The sequence below is a fragment of the Monodon monoceros genome, unplaced genomic scaffold, assembly GCF_005190385.1.
Source record: "Monodon monoceros isolate NGI ecotype Baffin Bay Population unplaced genomic scaffold, NGI_Narwhal_1 Super_Scaffold_12, whole genome shotgun sequence".
NCBI lineage: Eukaryota > Metazoa > Chordata > Mammalia > Artiodactyla > Monodontidae > Monodon > Monodon monoceros.
In genome coordinates this window covers 168,784,274-168,811,243 of record NW_021703768.1, presented here as the reverse complement: position 1 = coordinate 168,811,243, position 26,970 = coordinate 168,784,274, and the positions used below count along the sequence as shown (strand labels likewise).

Sequence of the window (26,970 nt, the reverse complement as noted above, 5' to 3'; positions counted from 1 at the left end):
CCCGCTCTGAGTGCAGGCCCTGCAGCGTCTGCTCTACTCTGGGCTGGTGAAAGGAGGGGCCCTCAGTGCCCCCGCTGCCTGGCGACGGTGGGCGGGTGGCTGTGAGAGAAGAAAGCGTACTGACCGCTGGGCGGTTTAGGCCGCGGAGGAGCAGGTTTCTTCGGAGGCAGAGCGGGAGTGTCCTGTTTACTTTTAAAGGGGTCATCTGAGCATCCTGCCCCTCCAAAGGAGGAGGTGAAAGGGCCAGAAGTTGGGGGCTGTAAGAGAGGACACGAAAGAGAGGCAGAAATAATCATTAACACGGAGGCAGCGGACATCCACCGAGCCCTCCGGGCTTGCACAGCATGGCCGCCACTTGGGCCCAGGGTCTCTCACAAGCCCCCCCCACTTTCCTCCACCCTCAACAGCCGGGGTCCTCTGGCCAGTGAGGAGCAGCCAGCAAACACACAGAGCAGGCGAGAGTAGCCCGGTGCCTCGACGGGCTTCTGACATGGGGTGGGGGTGGGGTGCTTCCTGCCACCCACAGGGGGATATCAGGTCTCTCCTGACCCCAGGGTCCCCTGGGCTTCCTGCTCATACTTCAGAGATGCGCCCAGCCTCTCCCCCTTCAGTCAGTGTCAGGCGCTGGGTCAGAGCGGCACCAGACCCTCTCTGTGCCCGTGGGCTGCCTGACCCAGTGGCTCAGGTCAGAGCCCACCGCAGCCCCGTGGGCACAGCCATCACTGCCTCCAGTGGGCTCTTGTCACCTCTGGCCCGGACCCTCCCCCAGCCTCCTCCTGCTTCCACCCACCTCCACATCTACCACCTCAGACCCAGGAGGGACCATGTCAACCAGCAACAGAGAGATGCCTGGATAGATGGGTGGGCAGGTGGGTAGATGGGAAGGTACAGCTGCCAGGCAGGGAGGGAGCTAGGTAAATGGGGGGGTGGGTAGTAGCACTGAACAGCCCTGAAGCTTGAAGGTAACCTCCAAGCACTCCTCAAGTCACGCAGGGCCTCCCTCACAGCCCCTCACCACCCTACCCCCCTGCCACTGCCCAGGGCTTTAGCTTCATCCCTACAGTTGCCCCAACCCTCTCCTGGCCAGTTCCCCGGTGCCTGGAACCCCCTTGTGCCGCATCTCGAGGCCTCCATATATACAGAGTCCCCAACTGGGGGCTCAGCCCACCCCGTCCACCTCAAGCCCCTCTTCTTCCTCAGAGACTGGCTAGACCTCACTGCCACCCCCAGAGCTCTCCCTGACACCCCTTCCCACTAACTGACTGTTCGGACATCCTGGTGGGAGCTGACGGGACACACATCATCACGCCGCAGTGACGGGTACTCAGGCCCCTCCCACCTAACTGGGGCAAGTTGCCTGAAGGGCAAGTGCCAGTGACAGGGCACACACCTGCCAACTGCCTGCAGCGGGCAGGGACTTGTCTACCTGTGCACCCTCACCTGGAGCACCAGCACAGTACCAGGCATAACAAACCTCCACCGACAGACGGATGAGCACAGACAGCCAGAGCTGCACCCCAAAGGGAGGAGACTGCTTTCTACAGAGGTGGGAGACCACGTTTATGAAAAAGTAGAGCAAGGAGATTCATAGCTGCTAGACACTAAAGGAATTGGTGGACACGGGAATGAAAATGCTAATACGGTCCTCAAAAAGCAAAGGAAAGGAGACGCGCAGTGGGACAGGGTGGGCCACACGCAGCAGGGGTGGAGCGGGGGGGGGGGGGGGGTTGCGTGAGGAGGGGCACTTGCAATGCCCTCCCCAGTGGGGCAGGTCAAGGGACAGAAGACAAAGCAGGAACACAAGAGTGCACTTGTGGGACCTTCTTAGGTAATCCGGTTCCGACACATCACTGGAGAAGTGGGGAGAAGGGCTGATGCCAGTCACGGGGACGCGGCTCCCCCTCTTCCGGATCCGGTCACGGGGACGGGGATGCGGCCGCCTCTGCCCCGGTACCTAGATACTAGCCTCAGGTGGGAGAGAGGCGGCCAGCCCACAGGGAGGAGGAGGGGCCCCGAGTGGCTGCTGCACACTCAGCCAAGCCCACTGGGTGCCCTGGTTCCTCCCCACAAGCCCCTGGGGCCGCCAGGGTAGGAGACGCTCGCTCGCCAGGGTAGGAGACGCTCGCTGATCTTCTCGCCACATCTTCCCAACGGCCTTGGGACAAGTCCTACTGTCACCACTTCTACCTTATACACAGGGAAACGGAGGCACGGGGAGGAGATGCAGCCTGCTAGTCACACAGCACCTCAGCGGGGGAGTCAGGGCGGGAACCCACGCCGTCCACCTCCTGGGCCAGGGCTCTCAGGCCCTGCCCTTGGCTGCTGGCAGCCCGCCGCCCGCCCCCCACGGGAGGTCTGGGGACTGTCCTCATGCCCATGAGGGAGACATGCACAGATGCAGGCAAGGGGCAGAGCAGGGCAGAAGGCCCTGGGGAGGATGGGGTCTAATGGGAAAGACTCATTTCCCTGCCAAGACCACCTGGGCCCACCGGGAAGCTCTGAGCCAGAAGGGCTGCAATGGAGCGAGGAGGTCCCTCCCTCCACTGCTGCCACCCCCCTTTCCCAGGCTCTGTGACGCTTGTCCCTTTCGGTACAAAAGTCTGGGAGTCTCTGCAAAACCTGCTGCTCGAGTTTCCAGAACGTCTGCTGCAGAGCACAGTGGTTGGGATGGGATCTGGAGGCCCTGCTACCGGCTCCGTGCCTCTGTTTCCCCGTCTATGAAACAACGATAATGACAGGCCCCAGCTCGCAGGGCTGTGGCAAGAAAACGAAAGGTAATGCATAAATTGCTCCAGCTGGCACCTGGACTGCATCGGCACAAAGATAGCACGATTATTATCACGCCAAGGATGTGGATGTGACTAGAACTCTCTTGGATACCCACAAGAATCTGCAAACGCTCCATCGGCCACCGATGCTTCATTTCTGCTGCTTCCCGTCATTCACAGAGCCTTTCCCAGACGAAGAGAGCAGCAGAGCTAAGGTGCCGTGTCGACCAGCAGCTTAGCTCTAAAGTGAGTGGGTTAGGGTCTGCTGGTTGGGAAAGACGCAGTGGGGGCTAAGGACAGGGAGAGCGAGGGAATGCTGATGCCTCTGCTTCTGCCGTTCCCAGGACACAGCCTGGCTCTAGGACTTTTGCTACCCTCGCCACAACCTGAGACGGGCAAGGGGGAATCAAAACTAATCTTGACAGAGTGGAGGCGCGACCAGCCCCCGAGGCACCTGCGTGGGCCCCAGTTCTTGTCTTGGGTGCTGCAAAGGCGCCAGCTCTGGGGAAGGGGTATAGAGGGACACCCAGGGCTCTCTGGACGTGACCCCCCCAGAGTTGTGGGGTGCACGGGGCCCTTGTCCACCCAGCCCGTGCAACCCCCAGCCTGGAGCGCGAGCTGCAGTGAGCCTCCCGGCTGGCTGGGGACTCCACGGGCCAAGCCGGCTCTCCGCCCCCTCGTCTGTCTAAACCCACGGAGCCAGTGGGCCCGCTCCAAGGCGAAAGGGTTCCAACTGTAAGCGCCTGCTTCGCCCACAGCAGGGAATTATATCACTTCTGACACCAAAAAGCCTGCGTCATTTCCGAATCCTAATTTTCATGACTTGAAGTTTCCCAAGAAGCTTCCTTTGGGACCTGACTGGTTCCTACTCAGGCTGTGGCTTCAGGGAAAGTTGCTATTTTTAGAAGGGTTTCAGTAAAGCCAGTAGGGGCTCTCTGGCTGGGCTAGAGTGAAGTGTGTTCCAAAAAAAAAAGAAAGAAAAAGAAAAAAGGACAGACAGAAAAGCTACTATATGAGAAGCAGCTCTAAGAGATTCACAGTTTAAAGAATTGATTTAAAGCAAACGACTCTAAACTTAAAAAAAAAAAAAAAAAAAGCCCTAAATAGGAACGCACGCTTGAAAAACAACTGAAAATGGGCTGACAATGGGCAGTCAAGTATTTCATAGGTGGTTTTTTTTTTTAGGGCGGGAGTAAAATAATTAAGTTAGAGTCTTGTTTTTATTCTCAGATGCTCTCTGAAATCTATTCTGGGGAATGTGTTTTTAAAGCAAGGTAATACTGTCTAGAAAAATCTTCTCGGGTATTGAGGGACCTCAACGAAGGGTGCAAGCCCAGAGAACCTCCCAAAGGAATCTACTGGAGTCAGACTGCTGGCTGGCACTCTCCTCTAGCACTGCCAGGCAGAGGGAGGACACTCTAATTTAGGGTGAAGTTAAGAAAAGGAGCCAGCATGCATCGCCAGCGTGCATTGCCTCCCCACCCCACTCAGGTGGAGAAAAGATAGTGATGTTAAAACACACACACACACACACACACACACACACACACACACACAAACCAAGAAGTCAAAAAAAAAAAAACACCTTCTTGCCACTTACTTTCATTTCCTTCAGCATTTTATTTATATACACAATGTTGTTCTTGAAAAACAGAAAGGGAACCAAAAGGGAAAAACAGACCTATGAGGTTAGGGCCCTGTATTCAGTTGGGCAAGTGGCATGAGATCAGGAGCTGACGGAATCATGGAAACAAAACAATGGAGTACTGGAGACAAACTTTCCACGGCCCCATCCAGCTCCATCCCGCCCAGCGCCACGAACAGGAAGGGGCACTGGCCCTGAAGTCGCAAGTGCACGTGTGTGCAGCCTGATCTGGGACACGCGAACAAGGAGAGGGAAAGCGGAATTAGAAAGGGGAAAATGCAACCTTAGGTTAGAACGGGCAGAAGGAGGGAAGGGCCAGGTTCTGAACTGCCCAGCTCTGGGGTGTCTCTGCAGCTACGGGAAACACAGGCACTGCCTGGAGGAGGGAGACGCGGCCGTTCCTGCCATCCGGGGCCCCGCCAGGCTGGCCACGCCACACACAGCCTCAACTCAGGTGCTTCTTGAAACAGAGGACCCCGTTCGTGCCCTCGTCCTTGTCCCAGCTCAGGGGCACTGCTAGCTCTCACTCCCTCCTCGGCCTTGCGCAGAGAGAGGTCCCACTTGTGCCAGCTTGAGAATACAGTGCGAAGCCCTTCCCCGGAGACTGCCGCCCCCGTGTGGCAGAAGTTTTCTCATTTCAGGGGATGGTTTCCCACCCGCTAAGCACGGACAGAAGACAAGGACACATAGCTCCACTCAAGGAGTGTGTGTAACAGCCACGCAGTGACGGGCAAACATGAGGGCAAATCTCAGGCCCTGGTCCCTTCTGGCTGATCCCAGATGGCGCCCCGACCGTCAGCGTCACAGTTCCCATACGAGTGATGGAGGCTCATTCCCTCCAGGCACTGGAAGGAGAGAGGCCGAAACCCCAGCACTTCTGGGCTCCCTTCTGCGGCGGCCAATGGGCAAACAGATGCTCTGCCTCTGGCCAGAAGCTACATTTGCTACCTCAACAGTTTATACTCGCGTGTTTCTTTGAAAACATAAACAAAATCCCAAATGTTTCTTGGAAGCCACGCACCACAATCTCACGTTGCTAACCACGAGTGCTCAGCGCCCAGACAGTCGTGCGCCCCTCAGGCTGAGTGAACGTGGAGGAAACACGCAGGATGCCCTGAGGAGCTGGCACGCGGGGCGAGCGGTGCCCGGGACTCCCCGCCGTGGGTGCCCATCCCACACACTCCGGGGGGGCTCCCTCCCCACCCCACCCCCACCAGCGAGGAGACAGGAACCGTATCTGCATGTGGCCGCCCCCCCAGTGCTCATGACACCTGGGCTGGAGCAGGCGGCCGGGACAGACAGGGTGGACTCAACAAAGAATGCAGGGCTTTATGGCTCCGCAGCCACACGCAGCGCTTTATCTGTGACGGATCCCACCCTCACCCACCGAGGCCAAGACGCACACACCTAACGCTGCTTCCCTTAATTCTTGGAAAAGAAACACGGGCTCACGGTCAAAACCAAGGGACACTAAAGGTTAGAACAAAGAACAGCAGACCTACTCGCCTAGGCCAACATTTTCAACTTCTTAGCAGTTTCTTCTGGAATCTACCTCTCAGTTGTGGGCCTCTACTCTTATTTCTTGATCTGTCCATTTTGGACATATCTACTGACTGACTTCCTGCTACGTTAAGCACCATCCTCCAAGCCCCTCTCGAAAGAGCTTTAACACCATCTGTGGGACTATATCCACAGTCAGTTTATGTAACTATGGCCGTGTAGGCACCATCCAGTCCAACCAGGAGTGCCTATCGTCCTTCCTGAAAGGCTCACTTTTCACCTGCATATTTATTCACCGAGCCTAGCCCTCGGTTTCCACATCCTTCTCGGGTTCTGTCCATGGGCAGCTCCAGACACACCTCCTGCCTTCTGGCCCAAGGCCCACGGTTCCAGCCTCAGCGGGCTGCACGCCAGGCCTGGCCCTCAGGGCCCAAGACCTTCGCAACTTTGTTCAGCCACAGAGACGACTTTATCACCTGAGGTCTGACTGCCATCTGACACCAGTGGCAGTAGTGGGGAGCCCGCGGCGCTTACGCGTCAGGGAGGGACTCAGGGCTCTGGCAGTTTCGCTTGGAGGAAGGGAAGTGGGTCCAGCCACAGCCATGGGCACTTTCTGGACCCCGTCTGCTGACTCACGACCTCACGTGAGAATACATTTCAGAGTTTGACAGGTGCCAAAGAAATACATACGTGGCATTAAACAGTTACACCTGGCAGCCCACGACAAGACCACGACAAGAGGCACAAGGACACTGGCAGAGGCACAGGGGCTCCGTGGGAAGGGCTTTACCTTGGACATCTGGCTGAAGTCGGCAAAGCCCTCAGCACTATTGAAGGACCCACTTCCGAAGGGGTCTAAGGTTCCAAAGGGACCTGCAAGCAGCACCAGCAGAGGAAGAGTTACAGGGCATTCACAGAACACGCCTCCTGGGAGCAGGGGGAAGTGTCACCTCTTGGTTCTCAATGGCCCCCAAAGCAGGAGATCCATGGAGGTCACGTTTGTTTGATGGGGTGGTGAATCGGGTGCAAGTCCTCAACAAGGCCCCCTGCCCCTGCCCACTCTGGCTCATGGTTGGTGCAGCTCAGCCAGACGGTTTGCGGCCATGAGAGTCAGCGCAGGGAGAGCCAGAGGGACTCTGCCCTGCGGCTGTGCTGCAAGCCAGCATTGTTCACCGTCACCAAAGGAGTGACAAGCACCCTGTGGAAGGAGAGCCTGCTGTCTGTCCTGCTGGATCAGGAGGGCAGAGTGAGAGGGAGGTGACCAGCCACCCATATGATTTATGTGGGGAGGTCATCTGCAGGTAGAGATTTTTGCTGAGCTTTCTCCTTTGGTGGGTGGTGCGATTTGTCCATGATAACCCACGAGTTCACCTACGAAATCAAACTCTGCAACTAACAAGCACAAGATGTTAGGCAAGGCGGCAGTACCAAGTGGAACCTGTTTCCAAAAGCAAGGGGGAGTCCGCAAACGCTCCCCTCCCTTAAAGGCACACCTAAGAGCTTTATGCTGTGAGGGGAGGTTCCCTCAAATCCAGTGCCCATAGCACAAGCCTCAGTAGAACTTTGGATTCCTTTAGGAAAAAAAATCCAGAGGTTAGAACCAAAGATTCATAAGGAGGATTGAGCAAAGAGTAACTAATACATTGGTGTTATTACTAAATTAATCCCTACCGCCAAGCTTCCTTTCCATCCAGTAAGACGCCAGCTATTGCTCAGAAAGATGAGCAGCCAGAGGGGAATGGCTTTGGCTGCACTGCCTCAGGCGAGGATCTGGGTGCCACTTACTAATGACATAAACACTGAGGACACACCAGATTTGGAAATGGGTGGGCCGTTCCACTGCCCGAGGAAGAGTGAGAAGGAAAATAAGCCATCAGTCTCACCTGATCCTTTTGAGGAGACACTGGAGGATGAAAAAGGATCACTGGATTCAAAGGGGTCGAGCTGAGTGAAAGGAGAGAGGAGAGAGTGAAAAGCAGTTCCTTTGTTCATCATCCATTCATTCAACCACAAACTTTCTTGACATCTATATGCACCATATCTGCTGTCCAGCCTTGGGGAGGATAAAATGATTTAAACTAAATCCCGGCAGACTTAAATCCCAACAGACCAACCCCTCCCGCAGATAACACCTATAAACACTCTGAACTGGAAAAAAAAAAAAAAAGCCATCACCTGAAGACCCAGGAAGTGAACCAAAGCAGGAAGACTTTGGAAAAGAATTGAAACTTGGCAGAAAAAGCAGTACAAGATTGAGTTTTCCATTTTTTTGTTTTTTTTTTTCCTGTGGTTCTTTTTATCTTGGCCACGCTGCTTGGCTTGAGGGATCTCAGTTCTCCGACTGGGGATTGAACCCGGGCCACGGCAGTGAAAGCACCAAGTCCTAACCACTAGACCACTAGACCAGGAAACTTCCAAGCTTTTCCCTTTTGACAGCTACAGTCTGAGAGTACTGGGGGGCTATGACTCCAATAGAAAACTCACTGTCTTTCTGGACTGAAGCTCAGAGGAGGGAGCCCCAGGACAACCACAGCCATGAGAAAGGGATGCGGGATCTAGAAAGGAGAGGCAGAGAATGGGAGCCCCAAATGCCATGACAAGCTCTGTCCACGTCTCAGGCTCACCCCTACACTGTGTGTGGGTTGGCAGACTCAGAGCAGCCTACAGCTAAGGCCACAGGAATGAAACCACAGGTGAGAGAGGGAGAGTTTGCAATATGAGTCTCACCAAGTTAGTTGCCTACTGAAATAAAACCATCCACACTCTTTGGACGAATGCAACAGAATCCAGTCTCCACAACAGAGCACTCGCAATGCATAGAATATATTTTTAAGTTATTCAACATAAAGAGAGAACCTGAAAAATGCGGTTCTCAAGGGAAAAGACAATCAATGGAGTCAATCTCAAGATGACCCAGATTTTGGAATTCTCAGATGAGGATGAGTTTAAAGCAGCAATAACTGTGCTTAATGAGATAAAGGAAAAAACACTTAAGATGAATAAAAAGACAGGATATCTTAGTAGAGAAATGGAAACTATACAGAAGAAACATGGACATTCTCAAACAATGTAAAGTACAATATCTAGAATAAAAACTTCACTAGGTTAGCTAACCAGCAAATGACAGAAAAATGTAAGTGAAGTTGAAGATAAATCAGTAGAAATTACCCAATCTGAAGAAAAAGGAGAAAAAAAGAATGAAAAGAAACAGAGCCTCAGGGACCTGTACAGGCAATAGCAAAAGGTCTAACATCTATGTAACTCGAATCCCACAAAGAGAAGAGAGAATAGAATAGAAAAAAATTTTTTTTCAAAAAAATAATGGCAGAAAACTTATCAAATTTGGTGAAGACATAATTTATAGATGTAAGAACTTCAGCAAATGCCCAGCAGCATAAATACAAAGAAAAACATATCCAGAGCCTACACAAACTACTGAAAAGCAAACGTAAAGAGAGGCTCTTTAAGGCAGCCAGAGAGAAGAACATAACTATTTTTCCTCTTTAGAATTCATACAGTGGATTAAAGCAAAAATTAAAACACTGTCTTATGGAGTTTAACATATTTAGATGTATTACATTCATAGGACAACTATAACAGAGACGCTGCTGTCTGGGGGAGGGTGGATAAATGGACCTATATGATTACAAGTTTTCTACATTTTACATTAAGTGACATAATATTAATTCCAAGTAGCCCATGATAAGTTAAAGAGTGTATATGGTAATCCTTAAAGCAACCTCTAAGAAATAATGAAAAAAGGTATGGTTAAAAATGGCCAACAGATACCAGAAAATGGAATTCTAGAAAACATTCAAATAATCCAAAAGAAGACAGAAGAAGGGGAACAGAGGAATAAAATACAGAGGATAAAAGAAAGTAAATAATAAAATAGTAGACTTAAATCCAACCATATCAATAATTGCATTAAATGTTAACAGACTAGACACTCCATTTAGAAGGCAGAGATTTCCAGACTGGATAGAAAAGCAAGGCCCAACTACATGCTCGACACAAAAGACATCCTTCAACTCCCAGACAGGTTGAAAGTAAATGGATGAAAAAAGATATATCATGCAAAGACTACGCATAAGGAGAATGAGGTGGCTATTTTAATATGTGATAAAAATATATTAAGACAAAGCACCAGAGGAAAAAAGGAACCCTTTACAAAGAAAAAAAGGTCACTGCATCAGGATGACACAACAATCATGAATGTGTAGGCACCTGACAGAGCTTCAAAACACATGAAGTTAAACTTGACAGAATTAAGGAGGATATGGACAATTCTGCAATCATAGGAGATTTTAACACTCCTCTCTCAGCAACTGGTAGAGCTTACAAACAAACAAAAACCATAAAAATAGATGACCAGGGCTTCCCTGGTGGCACAGTGGTTGAGAATCTGCCTGCCAATATAGGGGACACGGGTTCGAGCCCTGGTCTGGGAAGATCCCACATGCCACGGAGCGACTGGGCCCGTGAGCCACAACTACTGAGCCTGTGCGTCTGGAGCCTGTGCTCCGCAACAGGAGAGGCCACGACAGTGAGAGGCCCGTGCACGGCGATGAAGAGTGGCCCCCGCTCGCCGCAACTAGAGAAAGCCCTCGCACAGAAACGAAGACCGAACACAGCCAAAAATATAAATAAATAAATGAGTTAGTTTTTAAAAAAAAAATAGATGACCAGTCCTGTAACAAACCATAATGGAAAAAGTATATATATATATATATATATATATATATATATGTATATATGTATACTGAATCACTCTGCTGTACATTAGAAACTAACACAATATTGTAAGTCAACTATACCTTACATTTTAAAAAAAGGAAAAAAGGGGAACTCCCTGGCAGTCTAGTGGTTAGGACTGGGCACTTTCACTGCTGCAGCCTGGGTTCAATCCCTGATCGGGGCACTAAGATCCCGCAAGCCGCATGGTGTGGCCAAAGGGAAGAAAATATAGACAATCAGAACAACCACCTTGACCTAACTGGCATTTACAGAACGTTACACCCAACAACGGCAAATAGACATTCTTCTCAAGTGTACAAAGTATGTTCACCAACACAGACCATAAAACGAGTCTCAATAAATCTAAAAGGACCGAAAACATACAAAATATGTCCTCTAATAACAGTAGATTTAATTAGAAATCAGTATTATATAATACCTAGGGGGAAAAAAAAGTATCTTGAAATGAAACAATGTACTTTAAATAATCCAGGTTCAACAGAGCATTCACAAGGAAAACTGGAAAATATCTCAAAATGAATGACAATGAAGATACAACATACCAAAATGGATGGAATGCAGCTAAAGCAGCACCTCAAAAGAAATGCATAGCTTTAAACACTCATATTAGAAAAGAAGATCCAAGACCAACGACCTAAGGTTGTATCTTAAGAAGTTAGAAACAGAAGAGCAAAGTGGGAGGAAGGAAATAATGAAGAGCAGAAATCAGTGAAACAGGAAACAAAGAGGAGAGAAAATTAACACAGCCAAAAGTTGGCTCGTGGAAAAGATCGACAAAATTGATAAACGCAGATAACACAGACCACCAACACCAGCGATGAAAGGGGGGGATCCCATGACAGGTCTCGCAGATAGAAACGTTACGGGTTAATCCCTGCCTTCAAGGAGCTCTGGGGCCAGTGATACATACCAGTAGGTCCATGGAGAAGTGAAAAACTAGGGAATGGGTAAGGTGGGGACAGAGATGCAGCCTAGAACGTGAAGGAAGGCTATACATTGCCCTCACTTAGACACAAAAATTCTCTATTCAATCACAAAGTTACTTTTTGCTTTTTAAATCCTCATTTACACCAATTTAAACCAGTCTGTTGAGTCTAACGTGCAAAAGGTACGGTTTACTACTTGCTGGGGGGCGGGGGAGCACACTAAGTGCAGCCAGGCTGTGGGTCTGGACTTCTTCCTGCCATGGCGGGGACCCACTGAGGCTGGCTGATGCCAATGTCACCATTAGTGCTTTGCACTAGGAAGATGGCAGGAGCAGTCACATGGAAACCTGTGGGAGTGTGTGGTGCTCTATTTTGTCTTTATTGGGAGGTGGGGTGGCACTGGGGGCAGACGACAGAGCAGAGAACCCAGCAGGTGGGCCTGAGCTGAAGTAAAGGGGTACAGAAAGGGACAGAGGAGTGACAGCTGTTCAGGACACAGCCCGCCCTGACTTGGGCTCACTGGACTGCTGGATGTGACACCTTGCTTCGTGGGACAAGCCTCTGGAGGGATCGGCAGAAAGGGTCACCTTGCTATGCAGTAACGAGGCTTGGCCTTTGAGCCAGCCCCTGGGGAATCCCCTGGCCTTGCACAGCCCTCGTTCGTCAGGCTTAGCACTCACGGTCTGAGTGATGGAGGCCCTGACTCGGTCCACAGACGGTGGGGAATGGAAAGGGCTGCCTTCACACACGCAGAGTATGCACACGGGCAGCACCAGAAGGCAGCCTTTCCGGGGTCACTCACCTTTGAAGGTAAGGAAGGGTTTTTCGTGAATGGGTCTGAGGTAAATGGGTCGTTCTTTGTCTGTTTCTTAAAGAAGTCGTCGGGGGCAGAGCCATGGAATGGGTCATTTTCTTTGAAAGGATCCCCTCCGAATGGATCTAGGTGTTTTGGAAAGAAGGAAAAAAATGCCCCATGAATAAACATTATGCCTAGTGAAAGAACCCAAATATAAAAGAACACACAATGACTGGCACTATTTACATGAGAGTCTAGAAAAGGTACAAACCGTAGTGGCAGAAAGCAGGTCAGTGGTTGCCAGAGACCTGGGGGGGTAGGGGGTGGGGGAGACCAGGGAACCTTCTGGGACAATGGAAATGTTCTCTCTCTCATACAACTATGCACATTTGTCAAAACTTGTCCAGTTCTGCACTTAAAATGGGTGAGTTCTGTTGTGTGTTAATTATACCTCTCAATAACACTTGATTTCAAAATAATATGAACAAACAAATAAAATGAGTAAATCCATAAGGACAGAAAGCAGGGGCTGGAGAGTGGGACTAGGGAGACTGCTCACGGGGACAGGGTCTCCTTTTGGGGTGATGGAAATGTTCTGGAGCTACACAGAGGTGGTGGCTGCGTAACACAGTGAATGAACTAAACGTCACTGAAATGTGGTTAATCTGTGTTATGTGAATTTGTTAATTTTGTGTTATGTGAATTTCACCTCAATAGAAAAAACGAATACAAGGGGAAAAATTAGATAAATAGGCAGCAAGATCCCAACACCACGCCCAGGGTACGTTCATTCTCCTCGAACGTGAGGTGTGGGCCTGGTGACTATAGGAGGGGCAAGCCACCATCACCAGCAGGGAACAAGATGCTAGGCTTTTATGCAGTGCGATGCTGTCCTTCCCAGTCCACTCCCTGGTATGTGTGGGCAGAAGTGCCACCGCATGTGGGTACCAACGGGACACCCTGATGCCACCACAGGTGACACAAGTGGGCACAAGTGTCCAAACAGTGGCCTAGCTATCAGGGGCTTCTTTTCTAGTTCTAATTCTCATCATGCTGTGCGACTGGCAAGAAGGGGCACCAGACTGTGAAAGGGAGGGACAATGGAGGTTCCTTCAGAAACTGACCTGGCAAAGGAGGCTGCAAGGTGTTTCCCCATTTCCCTCAACCTGAACTAGGAATGGGAATATTCTGAGAGCCAGTCCACAAAATGTTTCTTTTAACAAAGGCTTAGGCTTTTTTTTTTTTTTTTTTTTTTTTTTTTTTTACCTGTTGAAGCCGTCTGTTGTTCGGCAAAGGGGTCGCTCTGGAACGGGTCACCTGGATTTAGAGGAGAGAGGACCGTTCAGGTCTATGGTAGAAATGACCTTGGCAGAGCAAAGTGGGGAAGCAGGGGCAGCCACTGACTAAGGCAGTTTGTCATGGCGAGGACAACTAAGATAAAATGAAAAGTATTGTTGGCTGCTCAACACGGGCCCAAATCAAGGAAAATGTAGGGCAAGCCTGAATTCACTCTCTCTTTCTACACAGTGCTTTACTCTCCTGTCTCACCCCTGCCCCTCCCCGTCACTTCCCAGGGCTCCGAGAACCTGGGACCCCGGAGCTGCCCCACCCTCAGCCGCATGGCACATCTGAGTTTCGGGAGCTGCCTGACTCATCTCTCAGAACTAAGGTGCTTCCACTCCAAATCTGAAACTGGAAAGGCACTCCCTCTGCCCTCTCCCTGCCCTGGCATTTTTCTCAGAAAAGTACAGATAGCCTTCTTGGAAATACTGTTTTGCTCTGCAAAAACTGAAGAACTTAGGAAATCTTGTTTCTAGAATTCTTCTTATTCTTGACTCGTGTGTGGATCTGGATGAACTCACCACGTTAAGACCTTAGATGTTTATGTGGGGGATCTGCTGTTTACTAGGTGGTTCCATAATCACCACTATGTCTGATTATCTTATCAATCCCGAGAGGTGGATGGGAACTGAAGCATGCAGAGTCTCAGGGCCAAGCAGGCCGCCCTTGAACGTGGATGTCTCTTGGTGAGCCTGGAGCTCTTCCCACCCCCTCCCCTCAACACCATAGCTCTTTAGATAACCAGGTGGGGTGAAAAACTCAAGAGGCCCATTAGGCTCAAAGAATTTCTTTCCTCCTAACTGTTCTAGTCACTGGACAACCCCAGGGGGGCACAAAACAGCCTTTCAACGATAAAGTGGGTGCCAAATGAGATACCTTTGAAGGGATCGGCTCCTTTAAATGGGTCAGATTTGAAGGGGTCTTCTGCCTGAAAAGGATCCGGATGCAATTCTTGGGCGTTGTTGCTAAATAACAAGGCTTTATTTTTGAAAGGATCGTCCTATAATTTTGTGAAGAGACAGGACAGGGATTTAATTATTTCAGATTTAAAGCAAAGTACGGAATTCTATACCTAACTGGTATATTTTCCCTGTAAATGATGTGACCCTAAAGAGAGTAATTTTTCTAAAAAACCATAGAAGATGGACTTTAGTTAATGATAACATGTCGACAATGGTTCATGAGTTATGATAAATGTACCGTATAAGATGTTAATAATAGGAGAAGCTGGGTGTGGGGTACATGGGAACTCTCTGTACCATCTCTGCAACTTTTCTGTAAGTCTTCTAAAATTAAAAAGTTTATTTAAAAATCATTGAGTGGAAGCAACCCAAGCGCCTACTGATGGATGAGTGAATAAGCAAAATGTGGTATGTACGTACAATGGAATACTATTCAGCCTTAAAAAGGAAATTCTGACACATGCAACACAGATGAACCCTGAACACATCATGCTAAGTGAAAGAAGCTAGTCACAAGAAGACAAATATTGTGTAATTCTACTTACATGAAGTCCCTAGAGACATCAAATTCATAGAGACAGAAAGCAGAATAGTGGGTGCCAGGGACTGGGGGAGGGGGGAGGGGGAGTTATTGTTTAATGGGCATGAAAAAGTTCTGGAGCTTAGTGGTACAATGTGAATAAACTTAACACTACTGAACTGTATAATGAAAAATGGTTAAGATGGTAAATTCTACGTTACGTGCCTTTTACCACAATTAAAACAAAAAAATCGAGTCAGAAAAGAAGTCATGTTTTTGGAAATGTCAGAAAGAAAATGTAACGAGCCACCAACGACTGCAGCTAGAGGCCTTGTTCAAAGGTGTGCCTCCCTCAAACACCTTCTCAGAGTGTGTTACCTACGTGGGCATTTAAAAAAATGCCGTTTCCACACCAAGAAACATGCTGGCTATTTACATCCTGAGAGGAAATGAGTGCTTACGCAGTTAGAACTACTAGAGCATATGCAACACTTTGCATTTTTTTTTAAAAAGTGCTTATTTCTAGAAACAAACAAGAATATTTAAATCAGAAGGGAAAAAAACTGGCTTTTGAAGAGCACGTCTTTATAGTGGAAAATGACCTGAAAGGGCTGGGGAGAGGCTTCACAGTACACATAGGGACGGTGTACTTGGTTCAGAAATACTGAGATATTTTGGTTAATGAAGACACACCCTCAGTGAAAACATGAAGGTTTCACTATGATGTTAAAAAGCACAACATCCTCACTGAATCTGGCAAATGTGTCAGCATCCTCGGGGCTGGCAAACTTAGCCATTATTCCAACTGACCAAAACCAAATGATTAAAGAGCTGGGCTTCCGTGAAAATACAGGGCAATGACGTCAAAGGGGCCAAAGGAAGATTCCTGACGAGGCTCCTACCACCCTGGGCCAGTTGACTTCAGGGAGCAGGACGGATCTCAGAGGCAACAGGCTAACAGGAAGCCCAAGGCTTCAGAAGGACTGACCAACACCCTTGCCCTCTGATGAATACGGAACGATTTTCCTTACCTGAGAAAGATTATCTGGAGCCTCCAACCACAGGGTTTCCCAAGGTGGGGAAAATAAGCCAGTTCTTAGGCAAGTAAGTACTGATGTCTGAAAGCACCGTGTCCGGCAGCAGGGCAAGGACTCAGTAAGGACGTCGTACTGCTAACTACTGTGACATGCCCGCGCCAGCAAGCACCCAATGGGGTTCTGAGACACAGATCAACGTGATGGAGAAGTCCTAATCTAAGGAAGCCAGGAGGCCGGTGTGGAAAATAAACCTCTCGCACTGCAGCCCAGGGGAAGGAACGTATCTGTTCCAGAAGAACAGAGAGAGATGATGTATGAGGTGGATAAAGTAGTGAGTTAAGAATGACAACGTGGCCTCGGTGTGGAAGCTTCTATTTAGTTTTTAATCAGCACTGACGTACAAATTGGTTGTGTTGTTTTGTTTTTGTTTTTATAATGTTTTCAATTGCCACTTGGAAGACTGACAAGTAACAGTGGACAATGGCAGAGAAGAGACTGATACTGGGGGGTCTGGCCCGAAATCCCCTGAGCAGAAAGTCAAGTCTGCAATCTCTCTCTCAGGAGCAACTGTTTGCCTAAGGCAGCAACCGCTCCCTCCCCTTCAAAGGAGAAGCCTAAGAAGACCCCGGCAGGATTCATGTGGTTAGGGTAACCACAGGTGGTTTGGATTCCATTTCACAGATCCAGAGCAGAAAACTAGATTTCCCCTGGTGCAGAGAGGCCGTAAACTCCACCATCCACTGACCTCCTGCCAATGAGCACGGAGCCATCTGCCCGCTTGGGAGATGCAAGTGCAGCTGCCAAGCACGGGGTGAACGATCCCACCCATGGCAGAGGGAGAACACCTCGAACAATGAGTTCTGGTCTTAATTACTGCACTTCTTGGGAAACAGACATGACAACTCTGAAAGGGCATCTAGGTGACATTCTGTGACATTCCTTCCCTTTAGATGGGGGCTAGGCAGTGGTGTGCTGATGAACCAGCGCTCTGGGGGAAAAAAAAAAAAAAAAGCCCTGATTGTTAGCCTCTGCCAATTCCCATGGTGTAGCTACTCCCACCATGGTTGACGTCCAGTTACCAAAGGTTGAATAACAGCTTACAAAATTCCTATTTAATAATCGGCTCTGGAGAGTCAATAAAACTGGCTCCAGCACTCCAGGGGCTGGATGTTGACAGACAAGCCCTTCTTTCATGATGAGTTCTCGGCGAGACTAAAGTCTGGGATGATTTATTACCTTCTCTCTAGTAGACCGGTTGGCTGAGTGCTGACTCCAAGGACAAGAGGCCAGTATTCTCATCAGTGGATGACAGATAAGAAATAAATATGGCTTTAAGAATCCTGCTGCCTTGGACAAAGTAAAATCATGTGAGCCTAACACTAAACTTAGTAACTTTAGTAAAACCGCCCAGACTTAGAAAGTTCTAGACGCACCTCTTTGGTTACACTTGTTCTCAAGAAACTAAACTCACTTTCATCCCCTCAAAGAGAACTAAGAGAGGTCCCTCTCCTCCGGAGCAGTCCTGAAATGTCCAGGAGTAAACAAAAAGCCCTCTTCAAAGTGTTTATTAAGAAATGGAAACAAACCGAAAAGTGCTTTAAAAACTGTATTTGTACAACAAGATAAAAATAGTTTTTCTCTCAAACACTGGTTTTGAGTTTCTACGTAACATATGCGACGTCCACGTTTCAAGATGAATTGACTATCATGTAAACTGTGCCCACTAATGAGATGAATAAAAATAAAGGTAAAAAAATCTGTGGGGGGCAGGAGAGGGGAGGGAAGTCCCATGCTGCTTTCAAACTGCCACTTCACTGTCAACTTTTTATCCAAGAAAACCAATCTTATCAAAGCCTGCGAGAGGGTTTAAAAGTGAGCTGTTCCATGAACTAAGACGGAACAGGGCAAGCCAAGAGCCGTGTGAGGGTACCAGTGACAGAGGGAAGAATAAGAGCGGGGCTAAGAAGCTGAAACGCACACTCTGAGACAGACAGCCAAGCAGGAAATTCTGCCTCACTCGGTTCAGGAAGAAGGAACGTTCACAGTCTCTATTTAGACGGTAAAGCTGACGAAGCTGACAACGGGCCCAGGAGCAGATATGGAATTCACTCGTTTACAATTCCCTGAGGAAAGGAATGTGTGAATGGCAGAGGGAGGCAGTGACGGCCAGAGACAGGAGACAGATGAGAACACCAACAGGTCTTCTGCAATCCCGGGGGAGGAGGCGTAAGCTTCCCCATAAATCCTTGGGACTGAGTACTTGGCTACTGAGAAAAGAAACATGTCAAGAAATGCACAGAAAGAGCCGAGTCTCACATGAAGAGAGACAGAGAGGCTGAATTATTACAAGGAGGGGAAGGAATCCATGAGGCAAACAGGGCCAGGAGCAAGAGCCTGGGAGAGAGAGATGTCAGTGCGGGGCGTGCGGTGAAAGGCTTTGGGAGCAGAGCACGACGAAACCACCGAGACCAACAGCATCCCACTGGCTCCCGCAACAGCACAGAGATGCACAAAGACACTCTCGTCAGCCAGAATAAACTGCAAAACGGCACACGCCAGGGCTCAGGGCTGCTACGGCCAACTCTGGCAAGAACAAAGGACAAAGTAACACTGCTGGATGTCAGCAGCCTGAGGGCCTGCAGAAACCTAAGAGGCCGGGCCTTCACCAGCACCCCCAGGGTCATGAGGTTTGAACCCAAGTGCCAAAGTCTCAAACGTGACCAAGATTTCAGGAGAGAGGCCAATTCGTAGGTGATACAGCAACACCCCAGGAGGGCTGTCATTGTTCTTGATCTTTACCTATACGTGTGATTTTCAAGGTGCTCCTTGTAGAAACACAGAAACACACACACACACACACACACACACACATTCCTCCAAACTCCCAATTAGTAGGATGCGGGGTTTCACAATGTATGAGAGTTGATCCAATTTTGGTTAAGTTTGGGAAGCCCTCCAAATTCCGGTGATCAGCTCACGGAGATGGAGGTCTTTACAAACTGGTCTTAGAAAGGATTCAGGCCTATCCTTGGCTTTGTCCCAGACACCAGGATGGAGTGTGGCCCCGGACGCCAGGCTGCAGGGCTGGTGGGGACACGCAAAGCAGCAGCGAAAACAAGAAACACCCTGCACTTGAACAGAATCGAGGCTGGCAAGTGCTGGATCAAGCGGGCAGGGCCTTCTCTGATCCCAGTGTGGGGCCTGATCCCAGGACCTTTACATTTACATTTATTCAACCTTTACCATGGCTCCAAAACCGCCCCTCTCTGTCAGGGAGACGCCCTCGCTCAGCTCTGCTAAGTTGGTCAAACTGGCGCCGTGGGCCCCGTCGAGCACCTCGTCATACTGCTCCAGACTCCTCTGGGCTTCCTGGTGGCTTTCGTGCAGCTGGGAAAGCTTGCTTCTTGCCTGTACAATAAAGACATCGTCGGCATCAAGTAGGGTTTAGGAAAAAAGTATTAGGCAACACATTTTTTTCTCCTAACATCCAACCCCGGACGATTCACAATGGTAACTGAATTACCCATCTACGGAGTAGACAATCCCCGTTGCCATGTTTATGAGACGCGAGACCGCTTGTAAACCAAGACGAGACCCTTCTGCTGCCCCAGGCGGTCCCTGAGAAAGGCAAGTGTTCAGACATTTGGTGACTCGGAAGGAAGTGAAATGGGACAAAATCCAGATGCACAATCTATTCAAAGTGATATTCAGCGGTCACTTCCCTTCGTGGGATTTATTACCCCATTTGCTCCTCCTTGCTCCTGGAGGAGGCACGTGAGGCCAGGGGAAGGAAGGCAATCTGTGACGTCAGACACACCCCAGCTTTATCTTAACTGTCTCGTATGCACTGGTGATCTAACCTCTCTGTTTCCTCTTCTCCAAGATGGAGCCCTGGAAATGACGGGTAAAACCCCTCTTGCGGTGTCCAGCAGGGTGGGCCTTAATAAGCAGCAGCTATCATTTTTAATATCATTATCATTATCACTAACATACATTTATGTCTTGGCTCCTACCTATGTTTTATAAACTCCAAAGGCTGGGAGGGAAAAGACATAAGATAACCCTACAAGTATTAATTAACAAAAAAGCACAATATATGGCATTAAATCCCTGAGATTTGAGTTTGTCATCAACTTTTGCCAAAAGAGCAAAGAGATCGAGTCAGTCAAAAGAAAGGAAGCACGAACACGCATTTAGATACTGCCAAGGTCAAACAAACATCACCCTCACTCTGTAGGTGGGACACTCAAGGGCCAGCAAGGAGGCCTTTGGCCGTTACATACAGGGGAGCAGGAAAAGAGCTCTCCCTCTGCTGGTGGGCAGCGGCCACAGGCCTCAAGGCCTTCACCCCAGAGCGGGACAGGGAGGGGTACCTGGACAGGGGCCCATGTGGGGCGATGCTCCTGAGAGGATGGGGCCTCCTCGGTGTGCCGGTCTTCAAACTATCAATGCATGGGGACAGAGGGGTGCTGGAAGGCGTCTTGGACTCTGTCCCTCTTGCTTGTACAAGGACCAAGGCTGGGGAGAGCATGTCCTGAACCCAAGGCTCTCTCCAAATGAGTTAACTTAATGTCCTCACCCAGACCCCGCCCGCTCCACAAAAATGATGTGCACTCAGGCGGGGAAGTGGAAGGCCGGTGAGGCAAAGCAGACGCCACCAGGCCAAAGTCAACACGATGGTGGAACGCACGCTGGGGGCGTTCTCAGCACTTCACCTTCAGGCTGAATGAAGGCTTCCAAGAAGAAAGGGAGGTGGGTGAGAGCAAAGAAAATAACTACTGCAGCGCAGACACCTGGGACCGCTGGTCGCACACCCCTCTGTGACTGCTTTGCTCGTGGCAGCCACCCCGCGTGGCAGGAGACCCCAGAAGCCCCCGGCCACAGCCAGTGGTGGCAGGCCCCGCCCCACCCCCTCGAGATACCTGGTTGATTTCGTCTTGCGTGGATTTCAGGGACTTGATGATGGTTTCCAGTTGAACTTTCCCAGCCTGAATGCTCTGCTCCAGCTGCGTCTCCTCCTGCTGCAGTCGGTTCAGCTCAGATTTGGCCCGGTTCAGGTCGTCTTCCTGGGACTTGAGGTCGGATTCCTGGGACTGGATCTGAGTCTTCAGTGAGGAAATCTGAAAAGAGATGAAACACGACTTCGAGGAAGAATTCTGGCTCATGTTCTTGAAACAAGCTGACCCAGGGAAGAGGACACCAGCCTGAAAGCCCGACGCCTGGCTTCCTTTACATGGACCCCTCTCCACACCCGGGACAAGCATAGGCAATCTGTCTGTCCCCTGGGGCTGAATGTCCCCACAAGAGGCCTCAGACCGGGATGTAAGGGTTTTACAGTCTGCTGAAGCTGCAGCCTCCCTGGTTTGTAACAAGCAGCTAAGACACCAGGGGAGGGGAGACATGTGCCCACACCGTGCTGTGTGGCATGGGTCAGGGTGGTATGCACACACGGGTTCATGCTTATACATGTAACATGGTAGATGAGACTGAGGTCAGGCCACAAATGCTTGGACACTTTTCCACATGATACGTTCAACTACTCTATTAAACCAGTAGACATCTCAGCCTTGAGCTGAGACGGTCATGGTGAGCTCAGGGAAGTCCGTAAGAAGCCTCCTTCCCCTGCTGGGCTCAGCGGGGAGAGGGGGGGATGATGACTTACCATCTGGGTCTCATCCTGGCACTTCTGCCTGACGTCACTCAGCATGTCTCGGAGCTTGGCCTTTTGCTGATCCATTTCGTCCAGGCGGTCTTGGGCGTCCTGTTTCTGAGCTTCCAGCTCTTGCAAACTGCTTGTTTCCCGGTCTAAATCATTTTGCAATTCCTAGGGGAGGGTGGCATGAATTTACTCGAGACTTGTTCACATGGGGCACGTCCAAGCTAACACTGTCACAGCCTGGGCTGGAGCCCCCAAGATGTCCTACAAAACCGCACACTCCACAGGGAATACCACACACATCTCAGTGTGGTGGCCCCAGCTGAATCTCTCACTAAGTCCCTCAGCAAATACTTACTGATGGCCTAAGAGAGGCCAGGCACCAGGAGTGGGGCTGGGCTCCTGGCAAGAAGAGCTCTCCAGTGACATGTGGTCATCATTGGGGCGGGAAGGGCATCACCCAGACACGAACTGAGACGAACACGGGATAGCATGGGTCAGACTGTCAGTCAGAGTCACGGGGGCATGGGGAGACCATACTGATGCTGCACAGGTGGACAAGAGCTCAAGGAAGCACCACTTCGACGGACCCAAAGGACGAGCAGATGGTAGCCAGGAAAAGAGCCAGGAATGTGAAGAGTGGATGGGGCCGCAGAGGACCCCGAAGAGAAAGGGGTGCCGTGCTCCAGCTGGATCAAAGGAAAGCGGGCCGAGGGCACCAGAGGCCGTGCCCCACAGGCCATGCCAAAGACGGCACTGGCTTCTGCAGCAGGAAGCTCCTGCAGACATCTAAAATGGGAGCAGGACATGATGATTCTCAGCTGCTAAAGCTCCTCCACGTGGGCTGTAGCTAACGAGACGACCAGTGCGGGTGTCTTCAGGCTCGACTGTTAGAGACCTCTAGGGAAAGGATCCTAGAGGGGGATGGCGCAAGTGAAAACGTGCAATGTTTGCGATGGCAAGATCTGTCAACAATGCAAACTTCCACAGGCGGAGTTGGCTGGACTTGTAGCACAGCCCACCCTGAGGGACACCTCACCTTGTAACCGAGTTATAATGTGAAATGAACAAGGCATGCGGCAGAACACACATGTGAGGCACAGTGGCATGTGTGCAATCAGGAAGGGGGGATATGCACAGACGTCTCTCCTGACACACACACATGACCTTCCTGGAAGGCCTCATGGGAGCTGATGGACTACACCTCTGCGGGTACAGGGGAGGGCAGGAGGCGTCCATTTTCAACCAGGCGAATGTCTTATGGGATGTCTTACCTACCTGTAAGATAGATAACTAAAGCAGGGATGGGATGGGAGGGGAGAGCATGGCCTATGGGGCTGACAGTGGGGAGGGGACTCAAGCTGGGGCCGAGGGAGAGGTGATGGCAGCCTGGGTGAGGTTGTGGCCGTGGGTATCAAAGGAAGGGGCGGACTTGAGGGGACTGTTGGGCGGTCAGGGAGGACAGGAGTGGTGAGGCCAATCCCCAGGGCTGGCCGGGGCTGCTGGTGGCTGACGTCATTTCAGAAGAAAACTCGAAGGAGGTGCAGGGTCTCCCTCTCCCTGCTTTGAGGACAAAAAAAATCACGGCTCTCTCTCTCCTCTCTCAACAGCCAAAACACACCTCTGAGCTATTTTGGGGGTCTAGGTTCTCTGCTCCCCAGTCTCCCTGTCCCCGACCTTTAAGAACAGATCTCAAGTCTGACAAGTTTGGGAGAGCTAACAATGAATGTCTGATAGGAAGCTAATGGCAGAGTAGGGAACGTGGGTTTGCCACATCTGAGGGAAGGACAAGTGATGGGGGAGGGGGAGACGAAGGAGGAAGGAGGGTCAGGCCTGCCGTAGCCATGGAAAAGCCCACGGGAAGATGACCTGCCAGCTTCTGGTTAGGAAGAGCGCTGGGATCAAAGTGGGGGAGGTGTCTGAGCAAAGAGAAGACAGAAAAAACCCAGACAACCTACAGACTCAGAGCAATCCCCACTGGAACGCCAGCCAGCTTCTGACAAGCAGATTCCAAAATTTATAAGGAAATGAAAGGGACCCAGAATAGCCAAAACTCTACGGCCACACCACGCGGAACGGGCGCGACCTCATCAGGAGAGCCAAGACAAGCTTGAAAAATACGACGCTGGAGGACTCACACTTGCCGATTTCAAAACTTACTGCAAAGCAACAGTAATCAAGACAGTGTGATACTGGCATAAGGAAAGGCAAAAATCAATGGGATAGAACTGAGAGTTCAGAAATAAATCCACATGTCTACGACCAACGGATTTCTGAAAACGGTGCCAAGACCATTCAGTGGGGGCAAGATTAGTCTCTTCAAGAAATGGTTCTGGGACAACGGGCCCTCCACATGCAAAACAATGAAGTTGGACCCCTACTTCACACATTACGTAAAAATTCACTCAAAATGGATCAAAGACCCAAATGTAACAGCTAAAACTATAAAACTCTTAGAAGGAAATGTGTGGTAAATCTTTGTGACCTTGGATTTGGCAATGGGTTCTTGGATATGATACCAAAAGCAAAAGCAAAACAACGGAATAAATAACTGGAAAATTTTAAACCTTTGTGCTTCAGGGAATTCCCTGGCAGTCCAGTGTTTAGGACTCCTCAGTTTCATTGCCGAGGGCCCGGGTACAACCATCAAGAAAGTGAAAAGACAACCCAAAGATGGGGACATAATATTTGCAAATCATTTATCTGATAAGGGAATTTATCTAGAAAATATAAAGAACTCTTACAACTCAGCTATAAAAAGACAAATAACCCAATTTAAAAATGGGCAAAGGATCTGAATTAGCTTTTCTCCAGAGAAAATACACAAATGGCCAATAAGTACGTGAAAAGATGCTCATCAACATTAGGGACAGCATCAATGAGATACCACTCCACACCCACTATGAAGGCTATAATAAAAAATGGAAAATATCAAGTGTTGGCGAGGATGTGGAGAAAGTGAGAATGAAAAATGGTACAGCCACTTTGGAAAACAGTCTGGCAATTCCTCAAAGGGTTAAACATACAGTTGCCATGTGACCCGCAACTTCACTCTTAAATGTATATATATACACACACACCTAAGAGAAGTGAAATCATATATCCACACAAAAACTTGCACATTAATATTCACAGTGGCATTACTTGCTACAGCTAAAAAGTAGAAAAACACAAACAACCATCAACTAATGAAGCAATGAATAAAACAGCCATACACTGAAGCATTATTCAGTCATAAAAAGGAATGAAGCACTGACACATGCAACAACATGAATGGACCTTGAAAACTACACTGAGTGAAAAGAGGCCAGACTCAAAAGGCCACATAGTATGTGATCCCATTGATATGAAATGTCCTGAACAGAAAAATCCAGAGGAAAGAATGTAGATTCGTGGTTGCCAAGGGCTGGGGAGGACTGGGGATCGCTAATGGGTAGGGGGTTTCGTTTGGAGTGATGAAAATGTTCTGCAATTGACTGTGGCGATGGATGTACAACTCTGTGCATATGCTAAAAACCACTGAATTATACACTTTAAATGGATGAATTGTATAGTATGTGAATTACATCTCAGTGAAGCTGTTGTTACAAAAACAAAATGCAACAGTAAACCAGGCAAAGATGCTGCAGGTTCTCACTAAGACAGTAGCCATGGAAATGGAGAGATCCCCAGGGCAGGAGGGGGAAGGGGAGGCCTGAGGGGGCTGAAGCTGAAGCTCCCGCTGCTTAAAATCAAACATAAACTAACCTGAGGACCAAGGCCTGCTACTCGACGCTGGGCCCTGACCTGCAGCCTGTGCTGGCAGGCATGGCACATGATCTCCTGGCCAAACCCATCTGGGAAAAGGCAGCAGGAACCAAAATCAAACCTGGTTTTCACAGAGGAACTTTAAAATATATATAGTGTTCTGTCCCTGACCAAGGAGCTGCCATCACACGACAGCAGGGGCCTGTCCTGGTTGGAGTACACGTGATGCTCCCGTGGGACAGGGGCTGGCCTGGCTGGAGCTGGGCCCCCTGCAGCTCTGAGGGGCCATCGGGGCCCACACGGACCCCAGCATCTCAAAGGCTGCAGGAGTGCGCTGTCAGAGCCCAGTAGCGAGGGTTTCGGGTGGCCTTGCTGAGCCTGCCACAGACCAGAGGGGAAAGCACCTCCAGACATCACAGCGACCCAACGGCTTTCTTAGAATCGCCCAGGAGCAGGTGCCAGAGACCTGGTGACTGGTTTCCCTGGAGCCAAAGGACATCACAGCACCCAGATCCCCAGCTTTGGGAATGCAAACCAGAGCTCGTGCAGAGTGACCCAGACACAACAGGAGGGAGAACTGCCCAGGGACCCACATGGCCAGCCGGGCCAGGGCCAAGGTGAAAGGGACGATGAGGCCAGCACCACCACACCAAACAGCTGAAAGGATGGGGGTGAGGTGGTACGGGTGACAGCGAACTGTGTCTGAGGGGTCAGTTCTAGGATATGGGTGGAAATCAGAGGGCTGAGGTGAGAATAAAATGATAGGATGAACATACAAACACCCAGAAAAATAGAGTCGCTTCACCTGTGGTCATATAAATGATGCAACTCATTTGAGCAAAAAAACCCAAACAAAACCAAAACACGATGATAGAGGCAGGCTGTTCCCTGCCTTCTGATCCAAAACATTCCAGGGGACCATGTAAGGCCCAACCCCCGATGCCAACGTGTACAGAGTGAGAAGCCAGGGAAGAAGAGCCTGGACACTGCACAGCGTGAACCAATGAGAGTCCCAAAGCATCCACCCTACCCCACCTGCAGACGGCAGCTACGACAGAGGACATTTCCCGCAGCCGGCGGGCAGGCACTGCATGCCATCTGTCCCCTGCATATCTCATGGAATCCTACAGCCCCTCTGCGGACAGGCTCAGGGGAGGGGGAAAGAGGGCCGCCCTTGAAGAGACATCGGTTCCGAGATGTCTCAGGTCTGAATGAATAGAGACGGCTCTGCCGTCGTGAGGAGACTCGAGTTGTCTCTGGGGCTCTGAGAGCGTGGCTGAGCTGTGCCGCTGGGCCTGACAGTCTCTGCGTGGG

The 26,970-nt window shown here is 50.0% G+C and overlaps 1 protein-coding gene across 14 annotated transcripts in view; it reads right to left on the bottom strand.

The window, feature by feature from the left end:
• The window catches only part of EPS15L1 (epidermal growth factor receptor pathway substrate 15 like 1), a 101,641-nt gene that overhangs the window by 21,328 nt on the left and 53,343 nt on the right, over positions 1 to 26,970 (bottom strand). For 8 of the 14 annotated variants that reach the window (XM_029215727.1, XM_029215732.1, XM_029215728.1 and 5 more), the window contains 9 exons: positions 21,916 to 22,077; positions 21,176 to 21,373; positions 19,497 to 19,661; positions 14,611 to 14,734; positions 13,660 to 13,710; positions 12,400 to 12,536; positions 7,797 to 7,857; positions 6,704 to 6,786; positions 125 to 257 (listed from right to left, as the gene is read on the bottom strand). In XM_029215727.1, the coding sequence (XP_029071560.1) occupies positions 125 to 257; positions 6,704 to 6,786; positions 7,797 to 7,857; positions 12,400 to 12,536; positions 13,660 to 13,710; positions 14,611 to 14,734; positions 19,497 to 19,661; positions 21,176 to 21,373; positions 21,916 to 22,077 (1,114 nt within the window). The remainder of the gene's footprint in view (positions 1 to 124; positions 258 to 6,703; positions 6,787 to 7,796; positions 7,858 to 12,399; positions 12,537 to 13,659; positions 13,711 to 14,610; positions 14,735 to 19,496; positions 19,662 to 21,175; positions 21,374 to 21,915; positions 22,078 to 26,970) is intronic. The other 6 variants (XR_003792535.1, XM_029215735.1, XM_029215734.1 and 3 more) reach the window with 2 other exon arrangements.